Genomic DNA, 22185 nt, shown 5'->3' on the forward strand with positions numbered 1-22185 from the left:
TGAAGGAAGTGTTGGACTAGCACCTTTTTTCCCCCCATGAAAGCTGTCTTTATGCAGTTTGTGTTTGTTCTCAGAGACTTTGGCCAAAAACATTACCTTAAAATTAATTTTTAGTGTGTATTTTCAGCAGTATTGGAAATAAACTCAGAGCTGAGGTGTGGACACCTGGAGATGGATCCCTCAAGCCGTTAACAAGGACAGGGGAGTGTGTTTAGTGTCCATGGAAGCTAATAGTTTTCAGTGCAGTTCCAGAGTCTAGACTTGGACAGAGCCTGTTCCTCCAGCAGTCACAACTCACCTGCTGTGTGTCTGCCTCTCCGAGGACAAGGGAATGGGGAAAAGCAGGGCTGGGGCGGGGGTGGGGTGGTGGTGCTGTTTTTCTGAGCCCCTTAGCAACAGCAGCCGAGGTGGCCCAGGTGTTTCAGGAGAGGAACATAGTAGTACAAGTCAAAGGTTACATCATGTTGTGGTGCAGGAGGACCTTGAGTGCCCGGGTGACCCCTGATTCCATTCTCAGGTTTCCTGCTAACAAGGGGGAGGGGTGGAGTCAGATACAGGTATGTGTGAGCTCCACGTGGGCTGCCACATGCTGTGGTCCTGGGGTCCTGTTGCGGTGTAGGTCTGGGTGGGCTGGGATTCCGCCATCCAGCTCAGGGGGACAGCTCCATGGTCCCACCTGCCTAGCAAGGCCCTACAGCAGCTCACACAGGAAGGGACAAGGTAGTGTCAAGAGGGCCTGAGCGGCAGGCAGCCCCTGCCGAGCAGAGTGAGAAGCGAGGCCAGGCCTCCTCTCAGCACCCACGGGGCCCAGCCTGCAGCGGGGCCCAGGGTGCCCAGGGCCTGGCACCATGTGAGGGACGCTGGGGAAGGAGGGTCACTATTCCAGGCATCACTACTCCAGGACATGGGATTCCATGTCCCCACTCAGAGGTGCTGGGCTGTACCTACCCCACCCACGACCTCCACTGTCTCTCTCCTGTGACCCTGTTTTCCCTTGACGATGGCTCGTTAGTTTCAGGCCAGCCTTAGGACCACAGACTCTGCAGGGCTCCTGCCTACTGGAAACTTGCATAGTGCTGTTCTCCCCACAGCACTACGGGCAGTTTGGGTGAGTGATTCTTTACCAAGGGGCATCCTGAGCATTGTGGGGTGTTTACCTCTGGCCCCACCCACGTGATGCTAGGAGCATCCCCAGTCTGTAAACCACAAACATTTTCACCGTCACCACGTGTCCCTGGGGCCAGTCATGGCTAGTCCCTGGGCTTGCAGGCTGGAGGTTGGTCCCAGGGTCTTGGGCAAGTGATAGCAGGAGCTGGGCCAGACCCACTTCTTAAATCACTCTGAGCACCTGTCACTGGTGTGACAGAGACGAGTAAGTTTAAAATTGCAATGGTCCTTCTGGAAGCTCTGAGGGTAGTGCAGGCCCTAGCCATCGGGTGGCTCCCAGCTCTGCTGTAGTTAACATCACAGGGACTGGGAAGAACAGGGACACTGTGTACTGGGCCACATCCTCAGTCTGGTCTGATCAGTTCAGGGAGTGCCCAGGGCAGCCGGGCACAGGCTGTGGTTCAGGTGGGTGTCCTCGCTCTCAGGACTGCTGGGAGCCGTGCAGGGGGAGTTGCTCCCCCAGAAACGGAGCGAGTGCTGCACTGTGGGCCATGCTGCCTGTCCCTGCCTACAGTCACCCAGCTTCACTGGCCACACCCTGCCCCAGCCTCTGGTTAGTGGGGCTGCCAGGACTCTACCGTCCAGAGCAGACAGAGCTCAAGGCCCTCACTATACTCAACAGGCCAGTCTTCCTGTCCTTTATCTGGGGACTCATAGTGATCCGCAGCCCTCCTCTGCAGCACACTGGACTTTTATTGCAGCCAGAGACACAGTGGGCACTCCAGTTAGACCTCTGCCTCCGGGTCAGGCAGCTATGTAGGGCACAGTGAGCCTGCAAGGCTGGGGCATGGCTGAACCCACAGCCGTAGGGATCCTGGTTCTTAGCTGCTGATTCTACCAAAACCTCATAGAGCCCTGACTCTTAGCTGCAGAGTATACCAGAACCATCGCAGAACCCCAGTCCCTAATATTGGTTGTACCAGGACCATCACAGAACCTTACTGTTGGAATCTTGTTGTACCAGGATCATCACAGAGCCCCACTCTCAGCTGCTAGTGGTACCAGGACATGGCCCTGTAAGGAAAGGAATGTTTTCCTCATGGGTGGAGTGGGCAGGAGGCGTGTTGCTGCACTTTGGGGCATGCCAGCCTCGTTGCAGGTGATTTCACCCTGCCCTGGCCTCACTCTGTGTCTGAGTCTGCTTCACTGAGACACACCTGAGTGATTTCAGCTCCTGGGATTACTGAGTAAAAGTGTTCCCCTCTGGCTAAAAAATGTGACTGCAGGCATCCTCTCAGCCCTCCCCTTACAGGCGAGGGGGCCACGCCCTGTGGGCCTGGCCGTGGGCACAGTGCCTGGAGGTTTGGCGAGAAGTCCTACCCTTGGTGGCTCTTGCAAAACTGTAGGAAATTGGAGGGTTAGCTCTCTTGTTCTGTGGACTTGCATGTTACTCATCCACTGTCTGCTCAGGTTGGCCCCTCCCCTTCCCACTGGCACTGCTTCCAGGTCGAGGTGCAGATGAAATGAAACCTTGGGCTGCATTGGAGTCCACATGGTCCTGTATGTGAGAGGACAGGGTGGGCTTAGGGAAGGACAATCAGGGAAGTCAGGGCAGCTCCAGGTGCCCCTGAAACGGTGTCTTCCCACCCTGTCGTCTTTGGTTCACATTCTTTCTGAGCAGCAGAGAACAGCCAGCCCCCAGCAGCCCCCACGTCCCCCTCACCAGGGTTGTCTCCCTCCACTTGCATTTGTTGACTTTGGTTTTTAGCGCCTGTGTTGTGGAGATACTCTCCTTGGTTTCCTAAAAGGACCATGATAGGAGGGTTGTGCTGAAGGTGATGTGCCTTCAAACTCAGTGCTCCCCCCTCTAGTCCCTTGAGAATCGCTGTCCTGAGGTGGGCCAGCCCTAGAGGGACCATGGCCCATGACCAGAGAGTGTGCAGTGCGGGGCCCGCCAGCCAGCAGGACACGTGAGGAATTCTGGGAGCTCCCTGTAGGCTCTCTGTGCCTGTGCTCATCTCTGCATCCCAGAGAACAGAAGGCTGTGGAGAAGTCTTCCTGCCTGAGTGCAGCCAGTGGGAGTTCCAAGGCTGGGAAGCTGGAGCCTTGGAGCTGTGCTCATAGCCTCAGCGAGCTCAGGGAGGACTTGGCCTCAAAGTCACAAAGTTTGTAAGTGCCTCAGCCAGAGGCAGAAGTTTCTGCCCTTGTCCCCAGTGGGCAAGGGAACCACCCTTTGCTGGGGTGGGGTTTTTATTGAGATTTTCTTTTAGAAGATTACAGTTGTCAGAAATAATCCACAGATCCCTGTGCATTTGCCGTTTCCCCCAATGGTGACGTACAACAAAGCTGTTGCAGGACGTCACACATTGGTACACTCTGCCCACCTTGTCAGATTTCCCACCATTCCTCAGGACTGTGGGCTCCTGTGGTTTTTTTTTTAGGAACAGAGCACAGCACTCTATCTGGTAAAATTGAACACAAAATAGTCACTGCTTCCCCTCTTTGGCAACATGCGCTGTTTCACGGGACTGCAATCTATCCCGTGTGTTTCCTCTGGTTTTAGGGCTAGGGAAGGGCTACTTACCTGAACAGTCTTGCCTGTGACCCGGCCTCCTGAGTGCCTCCCAGGGTGCCCATGGCTGGGCTACCTTCTTTAGGGCCTCGCAGCAGCAGAGACCTGGAAGGCTGGCCCCGTAAGTGCTGAGCCCTCCTCCAGGCTGAGGCCCATGGAGCTGAGATCCCATAGCAGCTGCTGGTTTGGTGTTTGGGGTGGCTTTATTTTCAGTTTTGAAGAGAGTAGGAAATACACATTATAAGTAGGGTGACTGGTTCTGGAAAATACATTCTAAGTTTAAACTTAATATATGGGCACATCCATCAGTCTTTTCTCAGTGTGTTGAACTTTTCCAGGTGGAGAAATTAGGAAAATCTTGGTTGAAAGGCACATATGCACGTACTTTAAGACTGGCCAAGTATCTGCTTGAGTTTATGTTGTCACCTGTCCCTGTATCCACTATTCCCTCCTCTTTCACATATTCCTGTTACCAGTACTTTCCAGTTAAAACGCGAATTCTGATAGTTTTGAGAAGTGTCCTTTAGCTCCCCTCCATCCCCTTTGATCTCCTCCCAACTTTCTCTCTTTGTCATGACTTCTCCCCTCCTCCACCCTGGGCCAGTCCTTACCACAGACCCTGGGCGTAAATCAACAAGCCTCTCCTCTCCTTCCAACACGCCTCCTCCAGGAAGTCTCTCGGGATTTATTGTCCTCTGAACAGAATGTCATTACAGTGGGTTGCTGGGGCTGGTGGGCAGTTGGAGTCATTGGAGTTAGAGAAGCCTGCAGAGCCTTCACTGAAGGAGGCCTGAGAATGTCTTGTCCTGTATGTTGACCCAAAGCCCAGCAGCCCCACTCCAGAGAGAGCCCATCAGAAGCATAGTGTGCCCTTGACGGCTGTCACAGCTGGGAGCCCTGTCCTGACACGGAAAGTGAAGAGGTGGCTGTAACAGCAAGTGCAGTACAGGGCACTGAGTTGTGCCCACAATCTACATGGGGAAGCCCTAACACCAGTGTGAGGGTCTTTAGGGGGTATTTAAGGTTGAAAGAGATCTAACAGGGCTGTGTCCTCAGAGGAAGAGAAAGAGCCCGTCTCACTGGCTATCACAGTGAAGACACAGCCACCTGCAGCCAGGGGGAGGCCTCGCCCAGCCCCAGCACCTGGTGCCCTGAGAGCAGCCTCCAGCCTCCAGAACTGCAAGAGGTGAATGTCTGTTGTTAAAACCACCCATCTGTGCTGTTTTGTTATAGCAGCTGGAGGTAACCTTGTATGTCCCCAATTCTGCAACAAAACAGTTATTAAACAGTTATTCTTTTTGTATCTGTATGGGATGTTTTGATGGCTAATTTCATGTGCCAACTTGACTGGCCTGACGGGTGCCCAGATGGCTGTCGCGACATGACTTCTAGGTGTGGGGGAGGCTGTTTTCAGGAGAGTTAGCATTTCAGCCAGCAGACAGAGTACACCCGACGGTGGGCCGCATCCAGTCTGTCGAGGGCCTGCACGGAACACACAGGTGAGGGGGGATCCTCTCTTTCCTTGAGCTGCGCGTCTGGTCCTCCAGCCTTTGGACATCGAAGCTTCTGGCTCTCCAGCTTGCATGCGGCAGATCTGGGGACTCGGGCTACATAACTGCCTGAGTTGGTTCCCGTGACAAATCTGTTGTATTCATCTGTGTATCTCCCGTTGGTTCTGTGTCTGTGGAGAACCCTGACTGACACATGTGTTTTGGTTGCACTAAACAGTGTGGGGAAGTGTGCACTAGACTGTTACTCGGAAGGGACAGGTTATTGGGGCATTTTCTTTCTGTTTTGCTTGTTTAAACCATTTGATCCAATCTCTTTACATTCTGCTCCCAACACATGGATTTGAGTGCTTTCTTTGTATGTTGTGGAGATGAGTGACAAGTGAGCAAAGGTGATGTGCGTTTTCCGATGACAACTTCATTTTAACAGAGAAGCACATGCCTCTTGAGGTTTTCCTCCTGCATCCAGCACAATGCAGTAGCTGCTGCACCTGGTAGTCCTGTTACCCAGCACTAGTGGCCTCTGGCCTCAGTTTCCTCATCTGTTGAAGGAAGGTGTCATTGGCCTCAAGGACTGGGAGGGCCAAGAGGAAGGGGGTGGGAAGTTCTGATCTGGGCCCAGCTTCCAGCAGGGGTGTGCTCAGCTGACTTGGGCTCTCGAGGCTCAGGAAAGTCCCCTGGGAGTAGCTGCTGGGCCTGTGTCTGCCCCTTATCTGTGGACCTGGGGGGATGCTGGGCTGGAAGGGTGTGTCCTGGAATGCTGCTAAGCACCCAGAGCAGTCAGAGTTGACTTTATTCTTACTTTGAGGGGCTTTCAGGAAGGATTGTTGTTTGAAGAAACTTTTAACAGAAAACCTGAAGATAGGTCTGTGCCTTCTCCTCCTCTTGCAGGTGGTGTCTGCCCAGGGTCAGCCACCCTGCCCAGCAGGTGCCACTTCTGTGGGCGTGTGTGGTGGCATCTTTTCTTCTCCGTGACAGACTCCTAACCCAGAGCAACATACTTCCAGGCGTGTATCCCGCTCGTACGAAGTTGGGGAAACTGGTAGCTGAACTTGACGGGACTTAATTTTTTAAATTAGGACTGTCCTCACTGAGCGCTTGGTTTGTTCATTTTTACATCACGCTGGTTCCGGGCTACATCTCCTAATGCCTGCTATTTTGGGCAGGGCCGCTTGTCCAGGGCAGACAGGAGGATCTCATGAGACCAGACCCCAAGCACAGGGTGTTATGTTTTTGTTTTTTTTTTAAAACCAGGCCACAGCTACTTTTGTTTGTTACTTTACTTAGAAATGCACAGGGACATGACCTTGGATTAGGGGATGGTTTCCTAAATATAACACCGAAAGCACAGGAATTGAAAGAAAATCTAGGTAAATTGGATTTCATCAAAATTTAAAACTTTTGGGTGTCAAAAGACACTTAAATAAAATGAAAAGACAACCCAGAGTATAGAAAAAGTTTCAAGTCATATATAAGAACTTATATCTAGAATATATAAAAAAGCACTCATAGCACAACTGAAAATGGGCAAAGGACATGAATAGATAGTCCTCCCAAGCGATACACAAATGGCCAATATGCACATGAAAACATGAAATACAGATGAAAACAAATGTTGAGGCTGTGAGAACTCGGACCCTCAGACACTGCTGGTGGGGATACCTGAGACAGACAGACAGCTACCATGGGCCCAGCAGTTCCAGTGCTGTGTATCTACCCAACAGAAAGGAACACACACAAACCTTGTTCGCGGATTTTCATAGCAGCGTTATTTACAATAGACAAAAAGTGGAAACACCTCACATGTCCATCAGGAATATGTGATAAACAGAATGTGTCCATCTACATGATGGAAACTATTCGGCCATAAAGAGGAATGAAGTGCTGATAGATGCTGCAACATGAACCTTAAAAATACTGTGCTAAGTGAAAGAAGTCAGACACAAAAGGCCACAGTGTACGATTCCACTTCTATGAATTGTCCATAATTGCAGATCTAGAGAGAAAGCGATCAGTATTTGCTCAGGGCTAGAGTGAGGTGAGCATTTAGAAGTACATGGCCTGAGCCATGTGATCGCCGCCCCAGCCAAGTCCTTGATTCGGGAGTGGGCTGAGTCAGTTCGGGGGACCACAGGGAGATGTCTGCAGAGGGCTCAGGATGGAGCACCTGCCCTCAGGTCAGGAAAGGACAGATGAATGGTTAGGTGATCTGCCCAGCCCTGCAGTTTTCAGCTAAGAGCTGCTTATTACACATTCCCTTTGTCCTTGGAGCTGTACTAGAGGTCCCAGTGGACTTGCTACCCTATGTTGTATCTGCATTCAGTTTGAGTCATTTCATAAAAACGTTCATTAGACTTTCTTTGAATCTGGAACCATCCCTGATAAAAGCAACCACGGTGCAGATACTTGGAGCACATGTAGTCACTTCCTGCGATGCATGGGCCTGTGTGCGCAGTGAGACATCCCATGAAGACACCTCCAGACTCAGGGGCAGCACACCTGAAGGGACTGTGCTTGTGAAAGACGGGAGAACCTGACCAGCCTGCCTCCTCAGAGTGCCATCCTGATCTCACACCTACATCCCCAAAGAACAGTGCCCTCCATCCCACAGATACGAGGAGCTGGGTGAGGAGGCTGCATGGCCCTCTGGGAGTTCGTTGTGAGCACTGCACCTTTGGGGGCCTCAGGGGCCTATAGAGTAAGGAGATAGCTTAAGGCTTCAAGACAAAGTTTGGGGAGAGAACTGCTGGGAGTCTTGCATTCCTTTGTCAAATGTGGCACATGTTGTTTTCCGACTTCCGTGGCAGACTCGATAGTGTTGACATCGCTGGAGTCGGTGAGAGTGAAGTCTTGTCCTGACCTGCTTCGATCCAGTTGAGCAGTCCTTCCAGAAGGTTGGCGTGTGTCTGCATGTTCGCTCAGGTGTAGGAAGGGGAGCTGTGTGGTCTGCCTGCCCTGGACAAGCTGAGACTAGAGCAGATGTTTGCAGCGGCTGTGTTGAAGGCTGATTCTAGTCTCTGGTGGGAGCGCTCAGGTCCCATGTGGTTTGCATCACAGACCGTGGCAAACAGCCCCCCTTTTTATTTCTAGAATTCCCTTGCTTTGAAGCCAGCAGCCATTTACGTGCTCACTTCCTGTGGTACTTGGCCTCGATGATTCTCCCAGGTGACCAGGTGGGATGGGCTCCCTGCCTCTCATCTTGTGACCTTGATGCCAAGTTTGGCTGATTAGGAAGCTCTTCTCTTCCTGATGCTGTGAAGTCTGTTAGCTGCTCCTGGGAGGAGAGGATGGGTATGGTCAGCGGCAGGGCCAGCCTGTCAGGTGGAAGCGGATGCCTGTGACGCCCTCTCCTCCCACAGCCGCCCTTTGGACTGATCGGGTTCTCTGCCCTGCGCTGCCATTTCTGCTCCAAGAATCAAGTGTGTGGGTGGAGCACCTGCCCCCTGCCCTGCGCACCCTGACACCGAGGAGGGTGCCATGGCCACGGTTTGCCACCCTTCTGCACAAAGGCTGGCTCTCTGTCATTTCTGCTGAGTCTCTGCTCCGAGCCACTCCTTTGTGGTCTGACAGTTGCTGTGTGCGCACGACCACGCCTGTAATTGCACGTTTCAGCTCTGTGGATGGTGCTTTCTCCTGTTTGTTTTCATGTTGTCACTGAGATGCCTGGTTGAGTGAGACATATGACCATGGCTGTGGTCATGTCATATGACACCAAGAGTCCCTGCGACGTTCTCATTGGCTGACCCAGCAATTCCACAGTCAGAGCTGGTCGCAGCCCGCCTGAGATTCGCATAGCAGCCTTACTGCCGTTTGTAAGATTAAAAAGAAAAATCAAAGCAAAAGTGCAGCTGCAAGGTTGAGGTTAAATAAATTCAGGCAGGTCCATCTATTGGGATCTCATGAGTCTTTAAAAGTATCGTAGAGCAGAATGATTTCTGAGCAAATGTTGGTGGGAAAAGCTGGGTTATCAGAGGTGTCTCGTCCTGGGCCTTCCGTGGTTCCGATGGTGCATGGCCATCTTACTCTCGTTTGCTGGACTTGCTTGGCTGGTGTGTCTTTTAGGAATTGATCCCTAGGGGAAGCTCCCACTGTGAGAGGGCAAGTCAGCATCCATCAGGTTGCCGGTCAGCTGGTCCTAGGACGCTGTGACATTTTAGGTTTTCAAAGTGAAGATGATTCTAAGAAGCACTTTTTCACAGGGGAGTTCCCTTGTGTCATGTGAGCCTGAGTGAGGACATGGACCTGTGGTGCCATGCTCTACACGGGCTGGCTTCTGTTTCTCCTGCTGCTGATGTTGGAAATAGAGAAGAAAATATCATTTAATTGGAGTGGAGGTGGGAAACAGGATGGGGAGAGGGTGGGTGGACATTTGCCTAAACAATAGGTACCTGTCCAAATTGTTTACTTTGTGAAAAAACAAGATGTAAAGAGTGCTTGATAGAGAAGTTGTGACGATTTTGCTCTTGTAAAAAGCTATTTTAGGAACCAAAGTTTGAATATTAGGAATGAGACATTCTTTAGAAGAAATTTTGTTTTTAGGAAAGTTGGGAATTTTTGACGAGTACAGTGCACACGCAGGGCTCCTGTGTAGACAGCGGCAGGTGAGCTGTGTGTGCAGCGCTGGTGATGCAGCCCAGGTGCTGCTAGTTCAGGTTGACCTGCCACTTCCTTCCTGGCACCTCCCGCCCTGGGTGGACCAGGAGGGCACCGTGCACCTTCACACCTTCACACTTTCATCCGGAGTCCGAGTAGCTGACCCCACCCATCATCACGGTAGAACAGCTGGAGTCATGGTCACTGTCCCTCCTCCTCACCAGGCTGTCCACCTGTCGCCACCTCTGAGGCACCTACTCTGACAGATGCCTAGACTTGTTCACCTTTCAGTTTAAGAAACTCTTTTCCAACTTAGAAAATGTTAGTAGTCAATGTTACTGCCTCAACTAAGAAAACTGTTGGGGGGTTGAAGTTGTCCCCTGGTTCTGCATTTCAGCCCACCTTGCTCTGTTGCAAGGTCAGGGAGAAGCATCAGTCCACTTACAAAGCAGCACCTCAAAAGTGCCCTGAGCACACTTGTCTTGGGTCCTCTCCCACTGAGTTTCCCAGACTAGCCAGGAGGACACGAGATTCCCAGCACACTAGGGTCCCAGTAGTAGCTGTCTTTTCTGTGTTATGATTGACCATGTCTTTTACTGAAACAACAAGCGCCCAGCACGGCAACACTTTGGGCCAGCTTCCCATTTGCTATGACTCCCTTGGACGTTTAGTTCGATGAATCAGGGTTGCTGGACACATAGGAACGGTCATTTTAGCCTGCATGATGAAGTCCAGATGTTAGGGGCGCCAGTGTGTTGGGCCTTCCAGTGGTTGCATTCGTGGGGTCCCTAAAGAAGGGAGGCACGAGGTGTGGACGAGGGACTGAGCTCCAGCCCCACCTCCTCTTATCCTCCAGTCTCCGCGCCTCAGGGATGGATAAGGGTGACAGGCAGCAGGAACAAAGCTCACGTCCCTGCTGTGCACATGGCTGTGGCACCGTTGGGCCTGGGCGGTCAGCCCCAGCACCTGGGCACCTGGTCTGCTGGGCTTGTGTTGCTTTGACCCCCGAGAAACTGGAGACATGCTTTATAAACCACAAGTGATCTGTAGCTGTAAGAACAGGCTAAAATCCACAAGTGTCTCCCCCACTTTTCTGATAGTCTCTACTTGAGGCCATTTAGTGGAAAACTGAAAATACTGTTTTCAAATAATAAGCTTCTACCAAGCAGTTGCATGTTTTCTTACGTTGGAAGGGAGGTTCTGGGGTCATGCCGAGACGGGAGGTTGACATTAATTGCTTACAATAAACTGCTGAAGTCATGAGATTCTAATGGACAGGGAGGTGTGTGTACGTATGTGCATTTAGTCTGATAACTGCCAACATTCAGCTTCAAATATTTATCTGGTACAGGTAGAATATTTTACCCTTTAAAACAGATTAACTGTCTTCGTGTTGAAAACTACAGTGTATAAATAACATGTGGGTCAAAGAAGAGTTTCAAAATCAAAATTGTGTACCAAAAAGTCAGGTTGATAGGATGATTGAGGAGCTCAGACTGCTACCTCCATGCAGATATAGTTGCTGGATGGAGTTAGTATTTTGAGCAAAAAAAAAAGGTAGCTTAGCATTTAAAAGTAAGGGCTGGTTTTGATTATAGTTACATTCTGACTTATAATTAGGCAAATATCAGAAATCACTAATATTTCCGTGTGCGAATTGGTAGAAAGTAAGGACATGGGAGACTCCGCTGTTTCCCTGACCTGCTTTGTCATCCTAGGCCGAGAGTGCCAGCCTGGGGGCTCTGATCATTCACCCGCCCACACGGCTCCCCGGCCTTCCTGCCAGCTTTCTGCCCTTCTCAAAAAAATCTAATTCCAGATGTTCCCACCAGGACGAGAAGTCCTGATGTCCCACAGGACGTGGGCCGCTGAGATCAGCAGCTGACGCCCCCAGACTGTGCTGCCTCGTTGGCACAATGAAGTGGGGTTTCCTGGGACATGGGGCCAGGACTCCCGTTGAGAGACACTCACTGGCTTCATTTGGGGCTGGACGGAGCAGGAACACAGTCATTGGTGTGGTGGCTGGCACATGGTCTTCACCAACCTGTCCATTAGCCTTGGGGAGCCAGGCTGTGTGTCAGGTAGCATTGTGGGTGTCTCTGCCTTCATTTCAGAAGGAAAAATACAAACCAAGTGCCACAACCTTTGTTTACAGGCCCAGATGGGGACAAAGTGGTAGGTTTGTCACTCTGGAAATAAGTGGAAATGATAAATGACAGTACGTTCTGGCAACTTCCTAGAGGTTAGCAATTCAACACCACTTACAAGCGAGTATTAAAATGGGCAGTTGGCTGGGATTGTATGTTGTTGTCAAATGGGCACCTGAGGCTCCCTGGTATTTCTTCCTCTCTGAGGGTCCGAGGCGGCCCCGGACCCGATGGTGAGCCCTGCTCTGGACACGACACTCAGGCAGGACAGCAGGGAAGAGCAGTGTGGACCCCACAGAAACACTGAGATGGAAGTGGTAAGCTGTGGCCCTTTAGACAAGAAGAGAATGTGTCATGGAGGGAGTTCCCTTGAAGTTGAAGGATCTGGATTCCAGGAAAGGGACCAGGTACGCCTGCAGTGGTTTGGACTTGGTGTTGTAGCGTGTGAGGCAGGTGGAAGACAGGCCCCCGCAGAGCTGGGTACGGGGGCAGCAGAGATGGGACATGGCCCAGGACCCCAGCTCTGGCCCCGTCCCATTGCAGCAGAACAACCCAGCTGTCAGCTTCGTTGATTTTCTCTGGTCTTTTTCAGTTTTATTGAGTCACTGTTTATCTTTACAGTTTCCTTCCTCTGTTTCTCTTGGGCTCATTTTGCTCGTTTTCTAGGTTTCCAAGGTCAGGGCCTAGATTACTGACTTGACTTTCCCTCTCCTCTGATGTATTGCGCGCCCCCCCCCCAGTGCCTGTCAGCCCAGCTCCCTTGGCCACGGTTCGTGTCCATCCAGGTGAGTGTGGTTTCTTCCTTGGAGCCTTCCTTTGGACTCAGATTATTTACAAGTGTGCAGATTATTTCCTGAGTGTTTGGAGATTTCCCTGTGGTCTCTCTGGTATTGATTTTAGGTTGATCTCATGATTCACAAGCATGCTCTCAGAACACACTGGGTGTGATTTCAAGGATTTGTTGAGCTGTGTGTGGCCCAGGATATGGTCTCTCATGTCTACATTCCACAGGCACTCGAATGCGTGTCCCACTGTTGTTGGCTGTTCTGACGTGTCTGCTGGGTCCTGTTGGTTGACTACTGTCGAGTGTGTTGCTGATTCTCTGCAAACTTGTTCTGTGAGTTTTTGAGAGGAGGGTCGGCATCTCCAACTGCAACCGTGGGTCTGTTTCTCTTTTCAGCTCTTCAGGGCTTTGCTTGTCTTTTTAGTTTGTTAGTTTTGCTTCACATAACTTGCACATTGTTCTGATAATGTGGTGGGTTAGGTTTTGTCGCTGTGTGTCCCTCCCTGTCCCTGTTCCTCTCAGCCCCTTTGCCTGAAGTCTAGTTTATCTGATGTCAGTGGAGCGCCTCATGCTTTCCTTTAGTTAATGTTTGTGTGGCTCTGTCTTTGTCTGTCCTATTACTATTAACCAGCCTCTGTCACTCCATTTGGCTCATCCTTATAGCTAGAGGGAGGTGAGTCCTGTGGAACCAAGGCAGGATGCCCCACCCTCTCTGTTGCCATCAAGTCCAGAACATACTCTTCTTACAGAGTTTTCCAAACAGTGTCATTTAAAATTATGTCTGGGTCTCTCTCTTCTAGTAGCTTCATGGTTTCTTCAGGACAGATTATCTCTAACTCATCTCTGTGTCGCTAAAGTCACAGGGCCTGACACCAGTAGGAGCTCAGTGAGCATGTGCTGAGCACAGAGGCTGTGTGCTGGCCGGGAACAGACCCTGGTCAGTCTTCAGCATTGGAAATCAAGGGAATGAAAGCACAGGTAGCCATAGTGTGCCCCGTGAATGTGTGGAAAGGTCCCGATAGATCCACCCATTGGGGGCACGTCTGCAGAGCAGAGCAGAGCAGAGCAGAGCAGAGCAGAGCAGAGCAGAATATGTTCATATGTTACCAGTATAATTTTAAAAAAATCACCTTATTTCAGAAGTCCTTCTGGACCTTGTGATATCAGCGTGGAATACAAAATGGTAATTTGCTCTGCCAGTGTGGCTCAGTTGGTTAGAGCATCATCCCATACACCAAAAGGTCTCAGGTTCAATTCCCAGTCAGGGACATACCCAGGTTGTATGTCCAGTCCCCTGTTGGGTGTGTACAGAGGGCAACTAGTCGCTGTTGCTCTCCTTCATCTATGATTTTCCCTTTTCCCCGCTCCCTTCCTCTCTCTCTTAAATCAATAAGAACACATCCTTGGGTGAGAACTAAAAAGAGATGATAATGTAGTTGATGGTGTAATAAATTCATCGATCAATCAGCTGAAGGCTGGTATAGGATCCTGGCTCCAAGGACAGGGTCCTCCTCACGCCCAGGTGTCCTGGCTTTCAGCTTGTGCCTGGATGAGGGCTTGCCAGTGGCCTCGGCTTCACGCTGCCTGAATTTCTGTTTTGCACATGGAATTTATTTTGTCTGTGAAGTCCTTTCTGGAGCTGTGACCAGTGTTCTGCAGTCCCCAGGAGAAAGCTCAGGTGGTGAGCCTGCTCACTGAAGTGCAAAACCCAGCTGCCCGTGGGTCTTTTTCTATCTCAGATCTGAGCAGGACAGATGTGGACCCCGGGGAGGGCATGTGCTAGGTTCCTGCAAAGTAAGGGAAGTATTAATACCTTTCTGGAGGGAACTGACCCAGGAGAAATTTCCTTGTTTATATGAATTCGAGGGCATTCTCTTGGCAGTTCCCATGATTATTCTCAAATCATTCCTCCCATTTTTTCTTTTCTCTTACCCAACTTTCCCATTCATGCTTTCTGTGGTGGTTTATTTCTTTTCAATCGATCAATCTCTTGTCTCACGGACTCATGAATGAGGAAATGCCAGTGTTGATACACAGACTGTTTTGTGGGTGCCCGTGAGCTGTTCTCGCGATGACTGCTGCAGGGCACCTATCAGAGAAATGGTCAGCCTTTGGCAAAACATGGGGACGTGGAGAAGAAATAGCACCCTTGTCAGGTTTTTCATTAGCAAAGCAACAGAGATGGCCTCCACGCCAAACAGGGCAGAGTCTTGGATGCAGCAGTTTCCACAGGACTGAACATGTAGAGCACAGACCCGCGAGTGTGGCTACACCGTGCGAGTGCACCTCCAGGGTGGCTCCTCCTGCCCAGTGGTTCTGTGTGGACAGCCCTCATCTCCTGCCCCATAAACCTCCTCCATCTGCTCCCAATGCTTTTCTTAAAGAGCCTCATGTCAAAAAAAAAGAGAAGCATAGTATAAAAAAATAAAAAAGAAAGAAACCAAACAGGCTGTTTTTCTGACATGAGAAAATGTTTACTTCAGTCTGGTAATTTTCTTTTCAAATTGTTCCTTCCTGGTGTATAGAAATCCAACTGCTTTCTTAAAAAAAGTATGTCTTTATTGATTTCAGAGAGAGGAAGGGAGAGGGAGAGAGAGAGAAACATCAGTGATGAGAGTCACTGATCCTCCTGCATGTCCCTGACTGGGGGTCGAGCCCACAACCTGGGCATGTGCCCTGACAGGGGATGGAATCTCCTGGATCCTAGGCTGATGCTCAACTGCTGAGCCCTGCTGGCCGGGGTACAGCTGCTTTTTGTGTGTTGACTTTGTATCCTGTTACTTTGCTGAATTCTTTTATTAGATCTAAGAACTTTTTGTTGAGTCTTTAGGATTTTCTATGTATAGGATCGTATCTGAAAATAGAGAGAATTTCACTTCTTTTTCTCCCTTTTTTGTGCCTTTTATTTCTTTTTCTTGTCTAACTGCTCTGGCTAGACTGTCCAGTACTATGTTGAACAGAAGAGGTGAAAGTGGACATCCGTGTCTTATTCTTGATCTTAGAGGAACAGCTTTTAGTCTTTCACTATTGCTGTGTACCACTGAGCCACACCAGCCAGGGCACTTCTCAGATTTTGTTTATCTGGAAATATCTTGATTTCTCACAGTATAGCTGGATATAAGATTCTTGGTTGACAGTTCTTTTTCTTTTAGCACTTTGACTGTATCAGCCCTCTGCCTTCTCCAAATTTTCTGCTGAGAAATTTGCAGATAATCTTACTGAGGCTCCCTTGTATGGGATGACTCTCTTCTTTCTTGCTGCTTTCAATATTCTCTGTCTTTGTCTTTTGAAATTTTGATTGTAATGTGTCTTGGTTTGGGTCTCTTTGACTTCATTTTACTTCGAGTTCACTGGCTTCTTGGATGTTTATATTCATGCATTTTATCCAATTTGGGAAGAATATTTCTTCAAATATTTCTTCAAATATTCTCTTCACCTCTTTCTCTTCTTCCAGAACTCTATGATGCAGAAGTTGGTTTTGTTAACCTAAAAATAAAAGGCCTTTCAAAATGAGAAGCAAACACATGTTTATTTGAGATCAGTAAGCACAACTATTCAGGAAGCACTGATTCAGGCAGAAGCCCAAACAGTGTTTTGGTTAGGAGACAAAGGCAGTGGGTATTTATGAGAAAGGGAAGGGACGCAATTATATCCATAAAAGGAAGGCATTTCTATAGATGCAGATAACGTAACATAGTGACGCCAAATCTAAATAATGTTTTAAATTTTCAGTCTGGTAGTCATCAATCTAGTTGTCATAATAACTGTTTTCTTGTTATCTTTGCAAACATTTTTTGGGGGGGCTCAAGGTTGTTTAGGCCCAGTCCAAGGTTATTTTGCCCTTAACATCCAAAGATTTGAAGCATTAAGATGTGCAAGGCAGCTTCTCTAGGAGGGCAGCTCCAGCTCCATTTGAAAGGGGTTCTGCTTTATTACTGTTTACAGTGTGCTTTGTGGTGTCCCACTGGTCCCTGAAGTGCTGTGGATTCACTTTTCTCCAATTTTTTTCTTTTGGTTTCTCAGCAATAATAATTTGCACTGTCCTATCTTAAGTTCATTGGTTCCTTCTTTTGCTCGTTCAAAGCTGCCTTTCAACCCCTCTTGTGAAGTTTTCATTTCACTTACTGTACCTTTCAGCTCCAGAATTTCTATCTGGTTTCCTCTTAGGTTTTCTATCACTTACTGATATTTCCATTTTGTTCACACACTCTTGTCCTGTCTTTTCAGAGATAGTTTCTGGGGTTTTTTTTTGTTTCTTAATGGGGCATTCTCTCCTGTTGCTTTGACTATCTTGTTTTTATTTTATTTTATTTTTTTATTGAACACTGGACAGTTGGTCTAATAACTTAACTCTAGAAATTAGATTCTCCCCGTTCCCTGGGGTTTGCTGTGTTTTTTTTAAGTTATTTTAAAATAAGTTTTCAAAGGTTCTCTCTGTGCCTAGGATCAGCCTGAGATGTAACCATAATGTCTCCTGAGGCCTTTTCTGAGCCATTCCCTGGAGATATATTATCACTTTCTAATTTTCCTCTATGTGTAGTAGTTTTTTATTTTTGTGTGTGTGTGTATTTTTTTAAATGAGAGCGAGAGAAACATGGACTGGCCGCCTCCCATATGCACAGGGATAGAACGGGCAACCTGGGTATGTGCCTGACCAGGCACTGAACCTGCAACCTTTTGGGCCACGCGAGCCCGTGTGTGTGTGTGTGTGGGGGGGGGGGGGGGCGCTTGCTACCTGGGGCGGCGGCAGCAGGGCTGCCCACGCCTCGTCCTCGGCTCTTCAGCCGGAAGCGGCTTCGCCGCCAGCGCCGACTCCGGTGTTGGGAGTTTTTGGCCGCGCTGGTCCCGCCGCGCGCAGGCTGCTCCGAGGGCACCGCGCAGCCGCCGGCCAGGGCGGGCGGGCCGGGGCCGCCGCTGCGGTGCCAGCCGACGGGATTTTCCAGAATGATTTTCCGCGTCTGTCCCGCTGCTCTCTGGAGGTTGCCGACCTTGGGTGCAGACTCCAGAGTCCCCAGGCGGTGACGTCAGACGGGCGGTGACGTCAGATGGACTGTCCCTGCAGTCGTCCTGCTGGGAGAGCTCTCTTGCTCCCGCTCTGCCGTCCTCCCGGAATCCCGACGGGCCTCCCGCCCTTCCGTCCATTGTGCATTCTTTTACTGCGGGGCCCTTTTACTACCCTCACCTTCCACCGTCCCATTGGCTGCCGCGGGTCGGGGTGGAGGTTTGCGGAAAGGTAACTGTCGGGAGCGGCTGCACTTGCCCGGCCTGGCGACCAGCGGGGCCAGCGCAGCGGGGCCAGGAAGGCTGCCCGTCCGCAGGCTGTTTGTCCTTCCCGGGGCGGGGACCTGGGGCACAGTGAGCCGGCGGTCAGCTCCACTTCGCGGGGCCCCGAGGTGTGGGCGAGGCGGCCGGAAGGTGGGCCGCAGACGGCGCGGTCCGAGCGCGTCCGACGGCTTCCTGGCCGGCGCCTCCGTCCTGACGTCTGTCTTCTCTTCCAGAGGAGGCCGAGCACGGCCTGGCCACCGGCTCGCTGTCGCGGCGCAAGAAGGCGCTGGCGTTGCGGGAGGAGGGGCCCCGCCGGCGCCCGCACCTGCACATCGGGCTCCCGCACGACTTCCGGCCTGTGTCCTCCATCATCGACGTGGACATCCTGCCCGAGACGCACCGGCGCGTGCGGCTGTACCGGCACGGCTGCCAGAAGCCGCTGGGCTTCTACATCCGCGACGGCACGAGCGTGCGGGTGGCGCCGCAGGGGCTGGAGAAGGTGCCGGGCATCTTCATCTCGCGCATGGTGCCCGGCGGCCTGGCCGAGAGCACGGGGCTCCTGGCGGTGGACGACGAGGTGCTGGAGGTGAACGGCATCGAGGTGGCGGGGAAGACGCTGGACCAGGTCACGGACATGATGATCGCCAACAGCCACAACCTCATCGTCACGGTCAAGCCGGCCAACCAGCGGAACAACGTGCTGCGCGGCGGCCGCGCGTCCGGCAGCTCGGGCCGCTCCTCGGACAGCGCGGCCAGCCGCCACAGCCTGCAGGCCGCCGCGCCGCCCGGCCTCGCCCCCGACGACATGGAGAGCGACGAGGAGCTCGACGTCGTGCTCGAGGGCGGCCTGGAGCCGCGGCCGGGCCCACGGCCGCCGGGCAGCCTCGCGCGGGTCAACGGCGCGGGCCCGGCGCCCGGACTGCACGGCCCCGGTCGCGAGGGCAGCGTGCGCCGGCTGCTGAGCTCGCTGCGCTCCGACCCCCGGCACAGCCTGGCGCTGCCCCCGGGCGGGGTGGAGGAGCACGGGCCGGCCGTCACCCTGTAGGCGGGCGGCCCCGAGCATCCCGGCCCGGCCGAGCGCCGGCGCAGTCCGGGGCAGGGACCAGCCCCCTCCACTTCCCGAGTTTGTGCTCATTTTAAAAAAAGAAAATAATTGTATACGTCACCCCTCCTCCTGTGTTTTTATTTATCCCTCCCTTTTCTTCCACAACCTTACTCTATGTTTCAACTCAAGGACAGACAATAAAAATACTGTCTTATTTTTATAAATTTCTGCACAAACAAAGTGCACGCGCACGCACACCAGGCCGGTTGTAGGTCCAGGGCCTTTGTATTTTCTGACCAAGTGTAGAAAATACTTCATTTTTAAATTTAAAAAAGACTTTATTTTTTTAAACGAAGCTTTAAAATTACTTTTTAAAAGGACAGATTCATGTTTTTAACTTCAGCCATGCAAACACACCTGCTTGTTGGCACCGTGGCTTCTCTGTTTCGTGCGCAGATCCTTCTGGTGGACGGGACGCTGTGAAGAAGGTACGTGTGGAGAAGGTAGAGACTGGTTTTTAAGAACAGGTGCACCACACCTGTAATAGGTATGAATGTAGAGGACAAATTTCAAATAGTCATTGTTTATAGTCCTATTTCAAATAGCCAAATGGGTGCTGAACCCTCAGAGCTCACTGGGGAAAGAGCTCTCCTGAGGACCTGCTGTGGGGCATGGGACACCCTGAGGGCTCTGCTCAGCAGTGCCATTTGTGATCAAAAGCCAGTATTTACTCGAAGATAAAAACCAGTCTTTTCCACCCCTCCATTGACTCTGAGCACAATTTTTGAAACATTTCCACAGAAATGATAGACAACCCTACCACACCTCCAGACAGGCCTTTGAAAAAGCTCATAGACATTTGTGCATATAAGTCTGTTATCTCCATTTTAAAATAACAAGTTATATGAAACTTAATGATTTTAAACACAGATTAAATTCGTTGTCGCTTCCCTTTGATCTTCTAGCAATATTTACATATTTAGTAATTTTGAATGTTTATACCAATGAAATTTTATATGAAGTGTATATTCTGTTTGAATTGATGTTGAGGAGAAAATGTTACAGTTATATTTTGAGAACTAAACTTTGACCAAATAAAGCTTTCATATAAATACAGGTAAAAATATTTTTTTAGGTTGCCTTTCAATGCAGCTGCTTCTCCTGTGGCCCAGCACCCCCTGCTGGTTATTGGCAGAACTGTCCTGCCTTCATGGATGTCAGTAAGTCTGATAATGGAAAACTATATCTCACTTTTCATTTTTTCTGAACTTAAGTGAAAAGCAAATTATTTTTCTTTTGTGCAGAAAGTATTTATTGTTCAAAAATAGCTTTTATTGCTTAGTTGGTCCCTGCACCTATCTTTGATTTTTTTTATTTGAATGCCAGTCTCTCTATCCATTTTATTCCTAGTCACAGGGAAGACCAAAGACACACCCCCTTTGAGGTCTTAGTGAAAGTGCACACACTTCTAAATTTATGAGCTCCAGTGAACTGTACGAGCATCTCGTTTAGCGCCCCTGCAGTCAGAAGTTTTTTTTCTTTTTTTTTTCTTCCTAGGACAAGTATTATAGAACCAAAACTCTAATGCTAACTTACTACCACAAAGGAAATGTTCTTTTACTAAGTTATTGCTGGTTCAAGAGTATCTTGTTGAATAACTGGGTCTGTAACCAAGAAAGGAAGTTATATTCCTTACCATGTTTTAAGTTGTTAAGCAAATGTGAATAATTTTTTTAAAGAAAAAAAGAGGCTTACTCAGATTTGTACGCTATTCAGAATTTTAGGAGTTATGAACTGCTTGGAATAACTGCTTGGTTGTATTTTTCTACCCAGGTCTATACTTCTGCCATTTTCTTAAAGAAGCAAACAATATTGTATTACATGTTAAAGTTTTCTTGGTTTTATATATCAAAGAATAAAAGCATTTTCTTTGCTTTTAATGGTATTCTTCAGTTGTGTTCTAAATAACAGAGACAACATCAGTGCTAACAAAAAGCAGAGATAAACTTATAGCTCAGGTAGGATGCCTGGAACACTTACCATGTGCCTGTCATGGGTCTTGTATGTATGATGCAAGTATACAGACATACTGCCATGTGAGTAATATCAAGTGTATCTACTCAGCAAAATTATGGCAAGAACTTGTCAGCTTCTCGGGCTCTGATCATACGTCTTCTGGTTCTGAACTCCCTGATCCTGCAGTACAGACATAGCACAAGTTACAACTTAGGGTTGGGGGCTCCATAGATTACTGCTTCATCTCTAGCATCAGACAGAGGCTTGCACATATATATATGGAGAATATATGTAGAATAAATCATAATGTTAATTTCAGGGAAGAGGCGGGAGAAAGTGTCACTGGCAATCCCATCTCCAGAGGCAGTGCAGGGGGTGTGACTGGGCCTGGCAGATAGAATTTTTCAAACTTGCCAGATTTGATGAGGCTTTTTTTCAACAAACATTAAATATGTGTCTAGACAGAATTTTTTTTTCTTCTGTCTTCTGTCCCCTTGCTTGTCCACCTCCCCAGACAGTCTCCAACCCTCGACTCCTGGGGCAGGGTGGGGGAGCCATGGGGGCATCTTCACCTCTGTGAACATCCTGGAAATGCTGCAAAGTCCATACCTGCAGCCTTTTTGTTTAGTGAGTGTAAGCAGAGCAGGAACAAAACAGTTCCAGAACACTTTTATGAGGCTGGTTTTGGCAGGAGCACTTGTTCCTATAAGGTCCTGCTTGTTTCCTTACACTCAAGTTTCAAAGGTAATAAGGGCATTTAATTACTTGATTATCCTAGAACTTTGCTATTGGGAGTGATCAACAGCCAACCAGATGACCTGCTCTCTGCTTCTTGAACTCCCAAGAAAATTTGGCACATTCAAGCAGCCCCTCAACAATGACAGCAACAACTCTACAGTGACTTCAACGGTCAGTTCAATCTAATCACTTTTCCAACTGTCACACTGTTAGATGACGCACCACTTACATTTTTAAACAACGAAATGAATACACATTAACTTTGGAAAATTTGCAAAAATACAGAAAAACACAAGGAAGAAAACCATTCCTAACCTCATCACCCACGTGTGACTGGGGCCTTACTGCACATCATTTATTTGCGACACGTGTACTTCATAGTTGAGCCATACTGGTTGGTACCTACGACA

At 49.6% G+C, this 22185-nt stretch overlaps 1 protein-coding gene across 1 annotated transcript in view; it reads left to right on the top strand.

Moving 5' to 3' along the window:
• The window catches only part of PARD6G (par-6 family cell polarity regulator gamma), a 57866-nt gene extending 36905 nt beyond the window's left edge, over positions 1 to 20961 (top strand). Inside the window, exon 3 of the mRNA XM_081149727.1 lies at positions 18210 to 20961. Within this exon, the coding sequence (XP_081005853.1) occupies positions 18210 to 19021 (812 nt within the window). The 3' untranslated portion in view covers positions 19022 to 20961. The remainder of the gene's footprint in view (positions 1 to 18209) is intronic.
• Positions 20962 to 22185: the final 1224 nt, after the last annotated feature.

The sequence above is a fragment of the Miniopterus schreibersii genome (assembly GCF_964146895.1).
Source record: "Miniopterus schreibersii genome assembly, chromosome: 10".
NCBI classification, from domain to species: Eukaryota; Metazoa; Chordata; class Mammalia; order Chiroptera; family Miniopteridae; genus Miniopterus; species Miniopterus schreibersii.